Raw genomic sequence first — 18,961 nt, forward strand, 5'->3', positions numbered from 1 at the left:
ATTCTGTGCTGAGAGCGGTTTGTTATCGTGCTGCGTTGTTCCAGGCTCAGTGGAGAAACAACTGTAACCATACCGAACTGTTCCTAGAAGAGCGGCTATTGTTATGCAATAGGGGATATGCAGAGCTAGAGCTTCTCCCATACTGATAAACTTCCGGTGAACGGGTAATGTGACTTTTCCATTTTACACAGTTGCTTTCACAGCATCGATGTAGTAATGTAATTAAAATATAATCAATTAAATAGACTGCAGCATTTAATTATTTGCTCAGGTGTAATACGAGATGAAAAGCCGATTACTTACATGTACCTGTCAGGATCAGCAGGATCATTGATTATACCGGGGTGTATCTGAGAGTGTGTGTGCATTTTATATCTGAATGAGTGTGTGTGTGTGTGTAAATGAGTGTATCACATCCAGCAGGTGGCGCTGCAGTGTTTGCTATGAACATTATTGCACTGTGTGTGTGTGTGTGTGTGTGTGCGTGTGTGTGCGTGTGTGTGTTTAACTCCTGTGTGTCTCCTGCAGATGGTGCTGATGAAGAGGAAGTGTCAGGAGCATCTGTGAGTATCAGCAGAACACACTGATAGAGACACTGATCATTGATTATTGATCAGTAGTGACGTCTGTGTGTGTGTGTGTGTGTGTGTGTGTGTGTGTGTGTGTGTGTGTGTGTGCAGAGAGAAGCTGAGAGACGTCAGTAATGAACTCCAGAAGAAGAGTGCCATGGTGGACGATCTGGAGAACAAACACACCTGTGGGGGTGAGGCTCAATGGATCACGTGTGTGTGTGTGTGTGTGTGTGTGTGTGTGTGTGTGTGTGTGTGTGTGAGCGTGTGTGTGTGTGAGCGTGTGTGTGTGTGTGAGCGTGTGTGTGTGTGTGAGCGTGTGTGTGTGTGTGAGCGTGTGTGTGTGTGTGAGCGTGTGTGTGTGTGTGTGTGTGTGAGCGTGTGTGTGTGTGTGTGTGTGAGCGTGTGTGAGCGTGTGTGTGTGTGTGTGTGTGTGTGTGTGTGTGTGAACATGTGTAATGAAGCCTGTTGGATATTTCAGCCCAGAAGATTGAAGAGCTGGAGGACGCGCTGAAGAAGAAGGACGAGGACATGAAGCAGATGGAGGAGCGCTACAAGAAATACCTGGAGAAGGCCAAGAGCGTACGCAAACACACACACACTCGCATATCACTGAGAGACAGACAGAGAGAGAGAGATGTGTGTGTAATGTTGTATGATGTGTGTGTTGTGTGCTGGTTAGGGCTGTAGTGAACAGAACCTCTGTGTTTAGCTCTACATAGTGTTGAATCTGCTCATCATGGATGTTCCTGCTCATGACCACACAGAACAACACTGAAGGCATCTAAACACTTGTAGATCTTTACCTTCTCTCCTGTAAAGACACTTGGAGTTTCAGTGAGATAGCTGTATATTTGTGGCTGGATGTTTGGTCATTTGGTCTTCTCCAGTATCCATTGGGAGGGTGCTATCTCTAATGGAGCTGTCAGATGAACGCCGCTCACTTTAACGTTAGATTTGCCTAATCACTGTGCTTATCACTGGCTGACGAGCTGTTATAACACACTGAAAGCATTATGTCAATAATATATATAATCAATATAACTCATCTCTAATACAACAACAGACTCTGTACCGCATCAGATGTCATTCCCTTGATTATTGTTGAGGATGATGTCTTCTGAAGTGTACCACACTGATCCTCACACTCAGTAATTATACGAGTAATATTAATGATGCTCCTCCATCATCATGGTGTTCAGCTCATGTCTCTGTGTCATCAGTCAGTGTGTAAACCTCTGCACACACACTGCGCTCTGCTCTCTGCTTTAGGAAAGGCTTTCCTCTCACACAGCAGCCGTCTCCGTCCTCAGTGAAGGAGTTAGCAGGGGAGATGTGCAGAGAGCTCAGCTAATGCCTGCACACACAGATCTGCTGATATCCCTGATTAAACATCATCAATCTTCTGTAGTTTCTGTTCTTCTTCTGTTTTTATAATAATAATGTCATCATGGCAGAAAACGTGTTATTTAGCAGAAATGAGCAGCGTTGAAGATGAGCATGAAGAGCTCTTGCTCACCTTAAACTAGTTTCAAATGATTGAGTTAATAAATCACGACTGAATCGTGAATCGTCTCCAATCGTGAGTCAGGTGAAGCGTTACATCCCTAATGCTGATGATAATCATGAGGTGTGTGTGTGTGTGTGTGTGTGTGTGTGTGTGTAGGTCATTCGTACGCTGGACCCCAAGCAGAATCAGGGCTCCGCTCCAGAGGTTCAGGCTCTGAAGAACCAGCTGCAGGAGCGCGAGAGGATGCTGCACTCACTCGAGGTCTCACACACACACACACACACACACATTTCAACATATGACATCACACACACACGTCATCAACATATGACATCACACACACACACAGTCTGCTCATGTGCTGTGCTGTTGTGTGTGCAGAAGGAATACGACAAGACAAAGTCTCAGCGGGATCAGGAGGAGAAGCTCATCGTGTCTGCCTGGTACAACATGGTGCGTATCAGCACTGATCACATGACCCGACTGTACTGATCACATGACCAACACTGATCACATGACCCTACTGCACTTTATGCTTTGCCCTCTTCTAATAAGAGCACAATCTCATTTGCATTAGGATTAGGATCAATGCCTGAACAGGTCAGTTTCAGAGAGCTGGAGAACATTATCTGTGTGTTATTCTCAGCTCAGACTCAAACACACACACACACACTCTCATCAGAGCACAGGTGTCAAATCCAGTTCCTGGAGGGCCGCAGTTCTGCACAGTTTAGGTTCAACCCTGCTCTGACACAGTTGACCTGCAGGTCTCACACAAGCCTGAAGGACCCCATTAGTGTGATCAGGTGTGTGTAATCAGGGTTGGAGATAACCTGTGCTGAGCTGCGGCCCTCCAGCAACTGAGTTTGACACCTGTGCTCTAGAGACAGCACAGGTGCTAGTATGGAGCTAATATTATGCCAAAACAATCTGAATTTGAGTTGTTCATTTGGAGTGTTGACAGTAGTACTTTAATAAATCTGACTCTTTATATGATGTTATAAATGATTTAAACTTCATAACTTGAATATTGAACATCTGAAATTTAAGGAGGCTGTTGCTTCATGATTGCTGGCTTGAAGTTGAAAGCTTTAAACAGTTATTAAAGCAGCCTCAAATATCTGAGTGTCCTCGTGTAAGTGCACAGAGAGGATGTTCAGCTGTAAGTTTGGGGAAGTCTGCTTTCAGTTTTGGTCTCCTAAAATAAACATGATGTTAAAACTCAAGTGGCTTTCCCTGAACACCGTTCACAACAATACAGACGCCTCTTATGTTGTAACCATCGGAAACAGTTTAAAGCACGTAACAAATGAGGTTAACAAAACATCTCTGAGCGAGTCATTATAGTGAGTCACTTAATTCATTTATAAATGAGTCGATTCAAATGAATCTTAATGAACAATTCAGTGACAGAGAGAGATTTGGCGCCACCTACTGGACATTTTGGTTTCAATGTATTTTAGCCCAAAATGATGTGATATTTTTAAATATGTAAATTCAGATCATTCAAATAAATAATGTAAGGTTAAATAAGACATCTTAGATGAGAATAGATGATATTTAAAAGGCAGCGATTCAGTGTTGAGCAAACATCAAACATTTTCCTTAAAACACTACACTATCTGCTGTGCTGTACTATAGAATATTGTAATGAATAGCATCTTATATCATTAGATGAAGAAGTGCATGCAGATATATCATTCACCACAGCTGTAAAATGCTGGAACAGTTTGAAAATACACCTGGAAAGAGCTTGATAAACGTGTAAGAGCCCAGTGTCTGCTGAAATAACCCATCAGAGGTTACAGTATAGGTCAGAGTCAGCTCTTTATCCCTCAAAACACCAAAAACCGAAATAAAATTGATTAACCAATGAGATGTGATTGAATTAAATATATGGATTTGGTTCACTGGAGCTTGTATATGTTTATTACACACTCTACTGAAAATAGCTAAGCCTGATGGTCAGTTAGCAGAAGAATGGTGTCCTCCTGAGCCTCACATACACCAGTAAACTCACGCAGCTCTGTGATTGGCCAAAATGCTTAGCTGGACTTTTCAGTGATGGTCTACTCTTCCCTGTTGATCACCCCTGACCTGCTTTCTGCTGAATATGTGAGTGTTAGCATGTTGAGTTAGCATGTTCTGGATATCTTCATCTTCAACATCTGAAACTGCTTTAATAAACCCGATATTAATTCAGAACATCAAACAGTGTGACAACACGTCTATAAACCATTCAGCCTTGAACAACTCAGCTGTCTTAAACTTCAGATGTTCAATATTCAGGTTATGAAGATCAAATCATTTTGAACATCATATAAAGATTCAGATTTATTAAAGTGTCAACACTCCATATGAACACAATTCAGATTCAGATAGTTTTGGCATAATATTAGCTCCATAGAGATGCACTTTACAGCTCACACAAAGGGGCAGGACGGGTCTCCTTTAAATACTAATAGTGTGTTTGAACACACACACACACACACACACACACACACACACACACACGTGACGTTTCTCATCGTAGCCTATTAATAATGTTAAAGAGGCTTAATCAGAGTTCATAACAGACCTGTAGAGGCACTGTGAGACCACCGCTGTATTCTGTTTATATGATGCGGTGTGAGTTATCATCATCATCATCATCATCCTCATCATTACTGTGTTGATATTTATGAGCCATGCTGGTCACGCTGGATGAGCTGAAGGGTGTGTGTGTGGGATCGAGGGATCAGTGAATCTCCATCTGATCATACAGCAGGGATTGTGTTCATGATTACACTCTCAAACTGAGATTAGACACACTCAGAGCTGCAGTGTGTGCGTGCGTGCGTGCGTGCTTTTCAGATACACACACACACACACACACAGTTAAACAGAATATACACATGTAACTAACCAGAAGACACTCGGTGGTGTGTGTGTGTGTGTGTGTGTGCGCCTGTAGGTGGTGCTGTTGCTCTGCAGTGCCCCTCAGTCCAGTTTAAAGGCACAGCTCAGCTCAGCGTGAGCAGCTCCTCTCCCTCAGGTCTCCCTCTACACCTCTGGGAGTTTCTGTCTTCTGTCGAGCGCAGAGATATAATGTGAAGAGCGCTGCAGAAGCAGACGTTTACACCCACAGCAGAAACAGCGTTCAGCACATGATCTTCTGTTGTGTTCAGAGGAAGACAGAGACTCTGAAGAGTGTAGAGCCCTCATATTAGGGGACACTGTCTCTTTAAGAGCAGAACACACCAGCAGAGCTGCGTTAGGGTAGATCACAGAGATACACACCAGACTGACCTGTGTGTGTGTGTGTGTGTGTGTGCAGGGTATGGCTCTCCAGAAGAAGGCTGCCGAGGACCGTCTGGCCAGCACAGGCTCCGGTCAGTCTTTCCTGGCACGTCAGAGGCAGGCCACCAGCTCCAGACGGGCGTATCAGCAGACCGCCGCCAGGTAGAGCAGCACCTGCCGGACCGGCCAATCACCACGCTGACTCCGCCCACTCTTCCTGTTACAGTCTTACCAAGAGTATCAGCGCTGCTTTCACACACACACACACACACACACACGCACACACACACACACACACACTCTCTCTGAGCTTTTCTTTGAGCAGTATCTAGAGTTCCTGTCAGATATCTATGCAGTGAGGGAGACACGTGGTGTTTCAGAAGCTTCCCGCCGATGATTGTGTGTTTGTTTGTGTTGTTGATTCATTCCTGATGCCTTAATTCAGACTCTCAGCTGACGTCACACATGTAACGCTTCACACACACACACACACACACACACTAATGATCAAAACACATCCAGACTCATTATTTTTGCACAATTAATGAACTGATGAGCTCATTTGATGACTAAATACATCTAAATTAGCAGACGGGGTCAGCGGGGCCCACGTCTCCATCGTTATTCTGATGTAAACACTCATTATTGATCATATTTAATGGAAACACTAGTCTTAAAGGGACAGTTCACCCCAAAAATCACACATCTGTCCTCATTTACTCTCACTACAAACCTGCTTTACTCCTGATGAACACATGAAGATGTTCTGATGATGCTGGAACACACACACACACACACACACACACTCACAGTATTACTCTATCTGCTTTATCCAGCATCACTCAGAGCATCTCCATTTGTGTCCAACAGCAGAGAGAATCATAACCCTTTACTACCACAAGTGTGTGTGTGCGTGTGCGTGTGTGTGTGTGTGTGTGTGTGTGTGTGTGTGTGTGTTTGGACGGTATGGCTGCAGTGCTCTTCCCTCAGCAGACGCTCTTGACTGACAGCTGTCAATCTCTCTCTTTCACAGCGACGTCAAAGCATGATCTGCAGGGGGCGGGGCTGCATGACACGAGGGGCGGGGCTTGTGACATTTGGGTCGAGGGGCTGCATGCTGCTGAGTTTAACCCACCGCTGCTCACTAACTAACCCATCAGCGTGTGTCTGCCGTCCCAGAATGCTGTCAGGAGTGGGCGGAGCCTGTGCATGTCAATCACGGCTGACAGAAGAGCGTATCCACAGCGACTGTTACACTATATGTAGAGATGAATGAGTGAGGGATGGATTTGTGCTGTAGCTGCTCCAGTGTTTCCTGTAGGTCACGAGCTGAAGCGGTGCTGGACGTCTGTCGCTGCGAGTCTGAGCGGATCTGTTACCCAGTAGTGTTTCTTTGGCTATTTATTTGGTGCTTTTTGATGATTGTGTTACAGCGAGATGTTAACCTGCTGCTTGTGTTGTTGTTAATACCATATAAACGGTGCGATCGGCGCCCCCTGGTGGTGTTTTTTTTGGGGGGGTGGGGTTTCTCCTGTCTGGACTGAGTTCTGGAGTGTTCCGTCTCTCGCAGCCGTCCATGAGCAGAGAAACACACACACACACACACACACACACACACACACACACACACTCGTTCCACTTGCCAAGTTTTATATTGCTTGTCTACTCTGTGTACACACTGTACGGCGAGCAGCTCGTCACGCGTCGTCATGCGTCTCCATAGAAACGCTGCTGAGCAAACGGAGCTTCCGACGTGGCGAAACTGTACAGTTGTTATTCAAGATGTAAATAAAGCTTGTATAAAACATCCATCTTTCAAAAACACCACTGGTCTTGGTTTTCTGTGTGTGTGTGTGTGTGTGTGTGTGTGTGTGTGAGAACAGTATCTGTGAGCATTTATAAATGAACTACAGTTGCTCTTTGGTAATTGCGCATATTTTCTGATTATGTTCAGGATATGTTTGATTATATTCAGATTATGTTAGGATCATGTTTAGAATATGTTCAGGTTATGTTCAGGATATGATTATATTCAGATTGTTAGGATCATGTTTAGGATATGTTCAGGTTATGTTCAGGATATATTTAGGTTATTGTCAGGTTGTATATAGGTTATGTTCTGATTATTTTCAGGTTATGTTTATGTGTTTAGGATATGTTCAGGTTTTATTCAGGATATGTTCATATTACATTCAGGTTATGTTCTGATTATGTTCAGGATATGTTTAGATGTTCATGTTATGTTCTGATCATGTTCAAGTTCTGTTCTAGTTATGTGCTGATCATATTCAGGAGATGTTCAGGTTATGTTCTGATCATGTTCAGGCTATGTTCAAGTTCTGTTCTGCTTATGTTCAGGTTTTATTCAAGATATGTTCAGATTACATTCAGGTTATGTTCAGATCATGTTCAGGAGATGTTCATGTTATGTTCTTATCATGTTCAGGTTATGTTCTGAGTATGTTCGTATCATGTTCAGGAGATGTTCAGGTTATGTTCGGATCATGTTCAGGAGATGTTCAGGTTATGTTCTGATTATGTTCAAGTTATGTTCTGATCATGTTCAGGATATGTTCATATGTTTGCGAAATGTTCAGGTTTTATTCAGGATATGTTCAGATTACATTCGGGTTATGTTCGGATCATGTTCAGCAGATGTTCCGGTTATGTTCTGATCATGTTCAGATTAGCTTCTGATTGTGTTCAGGATATGTTCAGGTTATGGTAGTATTATGTTTAGGTTATGTTCAGGTTTTATTCAAGATATGTTCAGATTACATTTAGGTTATGTTCTGATCATGTTCAGGTTGTGTTCTGATCATGTTCAGGTTATGGTTGTATTATGTTCAGGTTTTATTCAGGATATGTTCACATTACATTCAGGTTATGTTCAGATCATATTCTGGTTATGTTCAGGCTATGTTCTGGTTTAATCATCACAAAGCAAGATTTAACCAATCAGCTGTGAGCAAAGTGCCAATAAAGCTGATCAGATCTGTGAATGTAGACTGACTGCTTCTGAAGGCTGAGATTAAAGCTCATATTATTGTGAATAATGTTTAATTTCCTATAAATGATGATCATTTCGCTTCACCAGACCTCAGTGTGTCAGCAGGAGTGATGGATATTGATTAGGACTCGTCTGTATGTGTTTATTTGTTAATCTAATAAACCTGTCACCATTCACTGCCATTATATGAAGGACGGAGAACATCACATTCAGCTCAAAAGATGACCTGTGGGTGAGTAAATCAACAGGAGATTTTCACGTCTGTGTGAACTAACCCTTTAACTCTGGCTTTGATCCTGAGCTGATGGAGGCGGGACATCAGGAGTACAGCCAATCACAAGCCTAAAACAAGGATAACTCCTATAAGATCAACTGAATTCAAATGTTCTCCTGGAGAAGTAAGTCTCCTACATGTCTGCTGAGCTGTAGAGGAGTGGAGTATCAGGAAATGTTGAAACTAACCCTTTAACACCAGAGAGAGCGCAGCCGTGTTGGAGTTTGGGCTGATGTCATGTCAGAAACACTCCACACTAATGAGCGGCGTCGCTGAAACGCAGACCAATGATTACGCTGAAGGCTGAGCTCACAATGTGTGCATTTATGAAGGACTTCAGCTTCAATTGTGAATGAGCTGCGGAAAACACAGAGCGCTTTGACTGCGGTATAATGACAAACACAGGTGAGACGAGCAGAAGTGCTCTGTGAAGGAGAGCTCAAAGGAGGAGGAATGGAAAATGCTCAGTTTTCAGCTCAGTCCAGAGCACTTCCAATATAATCTGGGAGAAAACTGAGGACATTCTGCTTGCTTGGTTTCTCCTGGTCTTCAAGACATCAGTGCACTAATGTCTGTGAATAACGTGCATTATCAAAGTGTCCTACAAGCTAACAGTGACGATAATCTCTCAATGGTGAATTTGTATATTATAATTCAGAATTTGATCTGTTGAGTTGTGCCTTTCCTCTTGGAACTGAGTTTTTAAAGGTTTTCTTGTAACTCTGAGTATAATGTGGTGTAATTACAGTATAATTGAGTTCTCTGAATTGCAGGATGTGTCGCCAGAGAATATAAAAATCTGAATTTCTTAAAGAAAGTCAGGATCGCTCTTATATCCACACATCTGACACTTTAGTGGAGGATACGAGCTCTGCATGATTTCACACAGACGAGGTTTGCTTTATAAGGTGAGGTGTTTGTCTTGATAATGTTATATTAGTTTAATCCTGTGCTGTTCCTGATGATGAGTGTGTGTGATAAGTGTTTATAGAGGAAAAGCACACTGGATTACTTTATATTAAAGCATCTGAGAATGTTCAACGAGACTCAAAGTAAATCTAACATTTCTATCATCATCACTGCTCATTTATTTATGTCCATGTTCATTAATTCAGTGTATCTGTATCTCTCCAGCTCTTCTACACTGTAGATTGTGTGCAGCAGCTGAACACTGCGGCTCTAGTGAACTGAATCTGTCAGTCCAGTGTTCAGTGTGGGTTAATCTTCACTACTGAGAGTCCAAACACTGAAGAGCAAATCCATCCATGCCGGATCCACAAGTCCTGAACCAAGTGAGACAGTGGAGGAACAATCTTCACCAATTGACCAAAGAAACCAGGCTCAGTTGGGCACCACGTTTCTCTTCTGGCCAAACGTCTTGTGCAGAGCTGCAGTCTAGGCGCCGTGGAGCGCTAGACGTCCATCGTGGAGAAGCTGCAGGTGGGAGAGGTCACCAGCTGGTGTACAGGCTGACCCTTCAGGATCAATGCGAGGACTCGTCTGTCACTGGGGTCTTACAGGGATCAGTCTCACGCTCTCCATGACCACCACAGCAGCTGCTCAGGATACGGCCTGGTCCAGGATTATGGAGACCTCTAGAAGTCCTCTCTGGTTGCCATATCATTTCTTCACAGGTCACAGTCTCTAGAGGCATCGGGAGGAGCATGCTCAGGTGGAAATGTAGAATAAAGGAAATAGTTAGCGTAGCTGCTGTTTATAGTGTATTAAAACACAAGATGTTAAATATCAAGGCAAAAATGAAGAGCTGTATAGTTCATTATTATTGTAGATCACAGCAGTGACAGCATAATTATGATTAGACATATGCAGATATTCAGTATATCATGATTAATGAACAATACTGATGTCGTGAACACTTTAGAAAACTGAGTATTTATGCGTTATTTAAACTTTTAAGCGAGTTATATTCAGTGTTACCAAAGAGTTTAAAAAGACCAAGAGGCGACGCTCAATAGAACGTTCCATTGCAACAGCGGTGCCCAGCAACAGCCCTGGATTCCACCATTTTGGAGTGAAAGCGATCAGCTGTCCATTAGATCTTATTGCTGTCGCGATGGCAAGCAGCTGCTTTGCTTTTTATTTATTTATTTAAAAAGCGCATTAAAGCTGAGATACAACCTGAAAGACGACAATACAGCACTAACCATCACAATCATCAGCACTTTTAATAGTTTATTTTACAGGCTTATTATATGCTGTTGTTCTATTGGAGTTTTCATTCCAAAATGTCCGCCGCACCATCTAGTGGCTGTTTCCCAAATCGCACTAGAGTGTCGCCTCTTGGTGATTCTGTGCTCTTTGGTGTTACTGTGCGAGTTCTACAACAAATGCTTTAAGACTAAGATTTAAAATAATTAAGTTTCAGACGATATTATTAATCTGGTGTTGAAAATGTACACTATCAGCCTTTTATTAGTTAGCTCTGTATAGTCTGACTTCATTTGTTAACAGTTAAACGAAACGTCTGTAATGAAAACTAAGAGTAATTCTCCTATTAGAGTTAATCACATTCATCTGTATTTGTACTGGCTTTGATTATAATTACTAGTGAATCTGTGTGTTTCCTGTTGTATTTATCATCTGTTTGCAGTGTAATTTGTTTAAAACATTTGAACACGTGTATACAATAAAGCAATACAGCCCATATTATTAGTTATTATACGGTATTTAATGCTGAAAGCGTGAGTAAATAATCGCAACAGGAAAAGTTCATACCGGCAGAGGCCTGAATATGATTGATATTATTAGTATTAGGGTGTAGGCCTGAAGCTGTTTTAAAGCAGAAAGATGTAGAATTAATGATAGATAACACTATAAACTCTGCGCCAGACACTGATTTCCAGGACTGTGTGGCCGCTCATATAAGCTCACAGTCTATGGCATTAGATTTGTGCTTATCCTAAAACCAACACAAATATACATGAACAGTCTTCGATGTTTCGCGTCACAGTACTTCCGGTTCAATGAGACGCCAATCAAAATCCCCTGAGCCAATAAGAACGAGACCCAGGTAAGCCCACGCCCACGAGAGCTTTGAGCCAGAATCACAAACGGAAATTTGAGAAACGTAAACGAAAACTCTGGCAGCGCAATCAAGACTGCGAAGCAGAAAGTGAACAGAACTAATAATGTTTATTGAAGACAGTGTTTATTTGTTTACTATTTTTAGAGTGTTTTTATTTTATTTGTTAATGTATATTTGAGTTCGTTCAAATCTAATTCCAGAGAATTCACCTGTAGAGTCAGGAGTACTACAGTTAACTTAAACATGAACTCAATCTGATATGATAATGAGAAACTGACGTCACGCAGATCTCCATATTTAAGACCGCTTCAAATAACAACCGTTGATTTGTCAATCTTGTTGATTGAGTAGCCAATCAGAGCGCTGCGCGGTAAACCGCGGATGATTCTGTCACGTGTCTCGCGGTTTGAGTTCATTCATCAACAGGAACTGCGCGTTCATTTCCGCTTTTCTTTCGTTACTCGCTGTTTCTCTGCACTGCTGATCTAAATAAACAAACACGACATGATCATTCACTCACCTGAGCGGCACTGGCGGATCCTCAGTGACGTCACGAGCCGAGCAGCGCCAGGTAAGCGCGTTAATCTGCTAGCCGCAGCCGCCGAGCTGTGTGTGTGTGTGTGTGTGTGTGTGTGTGTGTGTGTGGTGTGTGTGTGTGTGTGTGTGTGGTGTGTGTGTGTGTGTGTGTGTGTGTGTGTGTGTGTGATGCGGTTTGGCCTCAAAAGAAAAATTTCAAACGACTCTTGTCTTTTGGAACCACGTGACTTTAATGTGAGATCCGAATCAGTTGTTCAAATCAATCGATTCTCCAGGGATCCGAAGCTTGAGTGTAGATATTGAAGTAAACACGAGTGAGAAGAGCAGCAAGAGCTGAAGGAGACTTAAATAGAGCTGTGTGTGTGTGTGTGTGTGTGTGTGTGTGTGTGTGTGTGTGTGTGGGGGTTTCAGCTGTGTTTTGCTTCATTTTTTTTTATCACGAGTCGCTTATTCTGTGTCCACATCTTCTGTTAGTTCACCCAAACATGTCTGACATGCCTTCCTCATCCTCCACCTGTTCAAACAGGTGTGTGTGCGTGCGTGCGTGCGTGCGTGCGTGCGTGTTTGTTTTTATATCCTGGCGGGGACTTGGACCTGTTTGCACACCAAACCCGTGGGGACCTTTTGAGCGGTGGGGACCTGAATGTGGGTCCCCACCGGCACAACCATTGAAACTGATAGAAAAGGCCATTTTAACATAGGGGGCAGTGTTTTTCTGAATTTTCTCAAAAGTCCTTTTGGGGTTGGTTTCATCAGACATGAACTGTGTGTGTGTAAAAAGTGTGTATGAGAGTGCGCCTTCAATGGTCAATATTGGAACAACTGTGTGTGCAGTTTTTTGCGAGTGCGCCCTCTATGGTCAATATTGGAACAACCGGATGTGCTGTTTTGAGAGTGCGCCCTCTATGGTCAATATTGGAACAACCGGATGTGCAGTTTTGAGAGTGCGCCCTCTATGGTCAATATTGGAACAACCATATGTACGTTATTGAGAGTGCACCCTCAATGGTCAGTATTAACTGAATAACACTATTAACTAATGATGATTAACACTGATTAATTTAATTTGCAGATACAAGCTAATTTTAATCATGCAATATTATTATTTAATTAAAAGAAATTGTAAAACTTGTTAAATGATTATGGACTTTTTCCAGAAGTGAGAAAGTAATGAAGTAAACAATGATTTTTACATACACATTTACATTAAATATTCCACTCTCATTAATAAGCACTGAAATTACATGAAGTTGATGAGCACAACCAAAATTATATGAATTTAGACAGATTTTTCTGTTTTTAATGACAAGGAAGGTGCACTATAATGTATTTTCCTATGTTGTAAGAATATATTTTTAGTGAGAACAATGATCATTGATGCACAGTACTATTATTTTGACAGACGCTGCTTGATATATGATGGAATGGTCCATTCTTCAGTTTGATCTAACGATAATAGCTTATTGTACAACTGCAAGCACTGTATTTGAAGGAAACAACCTAAAAAAATTATTAAGATTTAGAAAAACACATTTTCAGTGATGCGCAGAGACAGATAATTGTACTTACAAAAAAAAAAAAAAAAAAATATATATATATATATATATATATATATATATATATATATATATATATATATATATGAGTTTCTTTAAAATAGATAACAGATGTGCACATTATCTGCACAGCTTTATCAATGTAATTAAATTTAAGTTTAAAACAATCATGGACCATTTTCATGGATCTATTGGAATATTTATCCTAAAACATGATATGGATATTAGATTATTATTAGCAATAAAAATCTGAGTTTTTACTGCATGGATAACTATGGGGCAGCCAGCTCCATCAAATTTTGCACTGCTTTCCAGCTTTTGAGCAAATGAGGTAGGTTTTGCTGTTATGTGTATCAACAAAACCCAAGTGATGTTCAAGCACTGGTCATTTTGGCCATTGACAATTTTGCATACTTTCAGGCTGTAGTTTATATTAAAATATGACCCATGTTATCAGTTCTTAATACAATGATGTGGATTTAGCCAAGTAATGCATGTTGCATAAGTGCCAACGCTCTTATGGTTATCAGCTGGAGTGCCAACAAGACTCAAGGGCACTCCAGTTTATATGTACACATTTACCAGCTACTCACCAACATCATGCTTTGCACCAATCCTATTACTCTCTACAGCTGATGACAATCTGGATTTGTCACGCACATATATCTGCAGGTCATTATTGGCAACCTCAGCCTCAGCTCTACGCCCAAGCATTCCTCAGCTCCGCTTCACGCCCAGGCCTGTCACGGCTTGGCTCCACACACATGCTCGCCTCAGCCCCACACACATGCCTCGCACAGCACTGCTTCACGCCCAGGCCCACCTCAGCTCCGCTTAACACCAAGGCACGTCACGGCTCGGCTTCACACCCAGGCTTGTCTCAGCTCCACACACATGCCCGCCACAGCACCACTTCATGCCCAGGCCCGCCTCAGCTCTGCTCCATGCTCAGTCCTGCCTCAGCTCCGCTTCACACCTAGGCCCGCCTCAGCTCTGCTCTACGCTCATGCCTGCCTCAGCTCAACCTCAGCTCCATGCCCAGGCCTGCCTCAGCTCCACTTCACACCTAGGCCAGCCTCAGCTCTGCTGCACACCCATGCCTACCTCAGCTCAGCCTCAGCTCCACACCCAGACCTGCCTCAGCTCCACTTCACGCCCAGGCTCACCTCAGCTCCACACCCATGCCCGGCACAGCTCCGCTTCACGCCCAGTCCTGCCTCAGTTCCGCTTCACGTCCAGGCCTGTCACGGCTCGGCTGCACACCCAGGCTCACCTCAGCTCCACCCCAGCTTTGCTTCACGCCCAGGTCCGCCACAGCTCTGCTTCACGCCCAGGCCCTCCTCAGCTCTACGCCCAGGCTCGCCTCAGCTCCACTCCTAGGCCCGCCTCAGCTCAGCTTCAGCTCCATGCCCAGGCCTGCCTCAGCTCAGCCCCATGTCCAGGCTCTCCTCAGCTCCACGCCCAGGCTCGCCTCAGCTCCACTCCTAGGCCCGCCTCAGTTCAGCTTCAGCTCCACGCCCATGCCTGCCTCAGCTCAGCATCAGCTGCACGCCTAGGCCCTCCTCCTCTGTGCTCTGCTACACTCCAGGCCCGCTTTAGCTCCGCTTCACGCCCAGGACCACCTCAGCTCGGCTCCATGCCCCGGCCCACCTCAGGCCCATGCCCAGGCCTGCCTCAGCTCAGCCCCATGTCCAGGCTCTCCTCAGCTCCAAGGCCAGGCCCTCCTCAGCTCCACGCCCAGGCTCGCCTCAGCTCCACTCCTAGGCCCGCCTCAGCTCAGCTTCAGCTCCACGCCCATGCCTGCCTCAGCTCAGCATCAGCTGCACGCCTAGGCCCTCCTCAGCTCTGTGCTCTGCTACACTCCAGGCCCGCTTCAGCTCCGCTTCACGCCCAGGACCACCTCAGCTCGGCTCCATGCCCTGGCCCACCTCAGGCCTGCCTCAGCTCAGCCCCATGTCCAGGCCCTCCTCAGCTCCACGCCCAGGCTCGCCTCAGCTCCACTCCTAGGCCCGCCTCAGCTCAGCTTCAGCTCCACGCCCATGCCTGCCTCAGCTCAGCATCAGCTGCACGCCTAGGCCCTCCTCAGCTCTGTGCTCTGCTACACTGCAGGCCCGCTTCAGCTCCGCTTCACGCCCAGGACCACCTCAGCTCGGCTCCATGCCCAGGCCCACCTCAGGCCCATGCCCAGGCCTGCCTCAGCTCAGCCCCATGTCCAGGCTCTCCTCAGCTCCACGCCCAGGCTTGCCTCAGCTCAGGGGCGTAGCAACCGGGGAGGACGGGGGGGATCCGTCCCCCTCACTTTTAGAGACAGACCATTTAGAAACAGGTGATTAATAATTATATGAACATATGATCTCATACAGCCGTCCCCCCCACTTTTAAAATGTCCGCTATGCCCCTGCCTCAGCTCCACGCCCATGCCTGCCTCAGCTCAGCATCAGCTGCACGCCTAGGCCCTCCTCAGCTCTGTGCTCTGCTACACTCCAGGCCCGCTTCAGCTCCGCTTCACGCCCAGGACCACCTCAGCTCGGCTCCATGCCGAGGCCCACCTCAGGCCCATGCCCAGGCCTGCCTCAGCTCAGCCCCATGTCCAGGCTCTCCTCAGCTCCAAGGCCAGGCCCTCCTCAGCTCCACGCCCAGGCTCGCCTCAGCTCCACTCCTAGGCCCGCCTCAGCTCAGCTTCAGCTCCACGCCCATGCCTGCCTTAGCTCAGCATCAGCTGCACGCCTAGGCCCTCCTCAGCTCTGTGCTCTGCTACACACCAGGCCCGCTTCAGCTCCGCTTCACGCCCAGGACCACCTCAGCTCGGCTCCATGCCCTGGCCCACCTCAGGCCCATGCCCAGGCCTGCCTCAGCTCAGCCCCATGTCCAGGCCCTCCTCAGCTCCACGCCCAGGCTCGCCTCAGCTTCACTCCTAGGCCCGCCTCAGCTCAGCTTCAGCTCCACGCCCATGCTTGCCTCAGCTCAGCATCAGCTGCACGCCTAGGCCCTCCTCAGCTCTGTGCTCTGCTACACTGCAGGCCCGCTTCAGCTCCGCTTCACGCCCAGGACCACCTCAGCTCGGCTCCATGCCCTGGCCCACCTCAGGCCCATGCCCAGGCCTGCCTCAGCTCAGCCCCATGTCCAGGCTCTCCTCAGCTCCACGCCCAGGCTTGCCTCAGCTCAGGGGCGTAGCAACCGGGGAGGACGGGGGGGATCCGTCCCCCTCACTTTTAGAGACAGACCATTTAGAAACAGGTGATTAATAATTACATGAACATGTGATCTCATACAGCCGTCCCCCCCCACTTTTAAAATGTCCCCTATGCCCCTGCCTCAGCTCCACACCCATGCCCGCCTCAGCTTCCCTCCACACCTAGGCCCGCCTCAGCTTCGCTCCACACATAGGCCCGCTCCAGCTCCGCTCCATGCCCAGGCCCACAGCAGTAGAAAATAATGTGAAACACTCTTAAGATCACTTAATGTGAAAACGTGCTTAAAGTACTAAGACCCAAATTCAGCATACACTAAATAACTATGTATTCGCGATGCAACTTCATAAACAGATAAGCCAACAAACCATTGATAAGACTAATGCAATGCCATGTTATGCAATGCCTGTTTCAGTTTTAAAATGGTCATGTGTTCAGAATAAAGGCTCTCAAAGGTGTGGGAGAGTTTTGGTTTATGCTTCAGTAAATCAAAAATAAATCAAAAATAAATATAGCCTAATTAACAAATTTTTATGCAAAATAATTATTTTTATTTTTTATTTCCATTGTTAAAAAGGAATCATGGACACAAATGAACATTAATTTCTGTGTTTTGCATCAGACATAAATCAATTTAATGTGGGTCTAAACAAAACACTGACAATAGATGGTCAGAACAGAAAGCCTGATGAGTACAATGAAACAATCCCGATCAGTGTGTTAACCTGACTTCAGAAGTCCCCACCGCGACCACCCCTCCCCCACTGGATGATGCAATCGCGCGCGGCCGCGCGGCCGCCATTTTAGTTTCTAATTGAAGCGGTGCAGGTAGCGCAGAACACACTAACGCGAGCGCGACGCAACAGGACACATCATCAGAGATTTCATCGAGTGAAGAACGCATGATGGAGGGAAAAAGGTAAGACTTGTTATATAAATATCATGTTAAATTTAGAATTCTGTTTATAGACTGACCATTTAACAGATACTGTTAAGATTGCTTTGGGTAAATAGCAAGGCTAACGTTAGTTGTTCACTTTTAAGGTTAACTAATGTTAGCAAGCATATTGATTTGTGTCGTAATTAACTTTCAGTACATTAACTGAGAACTATTTGAAGGCCTTAACCTAAAAGCACGTTTGTTGTAAACATTTTTCATACACTATAAGGTAATAAATAAAACTAATGTGCTTTAAAGATTTTCCAGTGTCATATTCATAATTGAAAAGTTTAAACTTGGAGGTTATGTTAGTAATGCTGACTCCAAGTTCACGCCTGCGTTAGAATTGGCGTGATATTAACTGTTTATTTCTTCAGTGGAATTTGTGCTCCAAAAGACAGTATAAACATGTTTTGTTAACGTAAGAGTAAGTTAATTAATTTAATACTAGCCGCTTCTAGTTGTATATCACACGTGGCCTAATGCTGAGTTTAGTATGTGTACATTTATTAATATTTTACTTTGCTTCCATATAGATTAAACAAAGAGACATTCGGCTATACAGAAGGTAATTCTTATTTGTTTATCTTGTATTTGTTATTAATTTCATGTTTTTATTTCATTATCTTCAATAATTAAACATTAGTTTGTATAATATTGCAGTTAAACTGTTCACATCGTAAGTTGTTCATTTTATGACAAGTTTTACAAGTCATATTTTCATGTCAATTATTAATTGTATTATTATTATTAAAAAAAAACATATTAATCTTTTTGTCCAGGACATGGATAGTGACGCAGACGCTGTAATCCTAGAATTACCCGGTTCTTCATCATCAAGAGCCTGTGATGTCCCAGAGCAAAGGAGGACAGAGAGTGTATTTGTAAGTTTCTCACTCATGTGTGTGTGCTGATCATTTTGTCTAAAGACTACATTTAGAGTACAGTTTCTGTTGTATTGCTGAGATTGTTCATTAACTGTCATTTGTTATCCATGCTATAAGCTTTTTAACACATCAGCTCTATTTATCAAAGCTTAGACATTAGGG

General features: G+C 44.3%; 1 protein-coding gene and 1 long non-coding RNA gene across 2 annotated transcripts in view; both read left to right on the top strand.

Moving 5' to 3' along the window:
* The window catches only part of hook3 (hook microtubule-tethering protein 3), a 45,822-nt gene extending 38,642 nt beyond the window's left edge, over positions 1-7,180 (top strand). The window contains exons 19-25 of the mRNA XM_056458907.1: positions 529-563; positions 681-763; positions 1,051-1,151; positions 2,236-2,340; positions 2,461-2,532; positions 5,396-5,520; positions 6,392-7,180. Of these exons, the coding sequence (XP_056314882.1) occupies positions 529-563; positions 681-763; positions 1,051-1,151; positions 2,236-2,340; positions 2,461-2,532; positions 5,396-5,520; positions 6,392-6,407 (537 nt within the window). The 3' untranslated portion in view covers positions 6,408-7,180. The remainder of the gene's footprint in view (positions 1-528; positions 564-680; positions 764-1,050; positions 1,152-2,235; positions 2,341-2,460; positions 2,533-5,395; positions 5,521-6,391) is intronic.
* Positions 7,181-17,179: 9,999 nt separating this feature from the next.
* Positions 17,180-18,961, top strand: part of LOC130228751 (uncharacterized) — a 10,045-nt gene continuing 8,263 nt past the window's right edge. Inside the window, exons 1-2 of the long non-coding RNA XR_008837804.1 lie at positions 17,180-18,480; positions 18,695-18,796. This is a non-coding gene — a long non-coding RNA (uncharacterized LOC130228751). The remainder of the gene's footprint in view (positions 18,481-18,694; positions 18,797-18,961) is intronic.

The sequence above is a fragment of the Danio aesculapii genome, chromosome 5, assembly GCF_903798145.1.
Source record: "Danio aesculapii chromosome 5, fDanAes4.1, whole genome shotgun sequence".
NCBI lineage: Eukaryota > Metazoa > Chordata > Actinopteri > Cypriniformes > Danionidae > Danio > Danio aesculapii.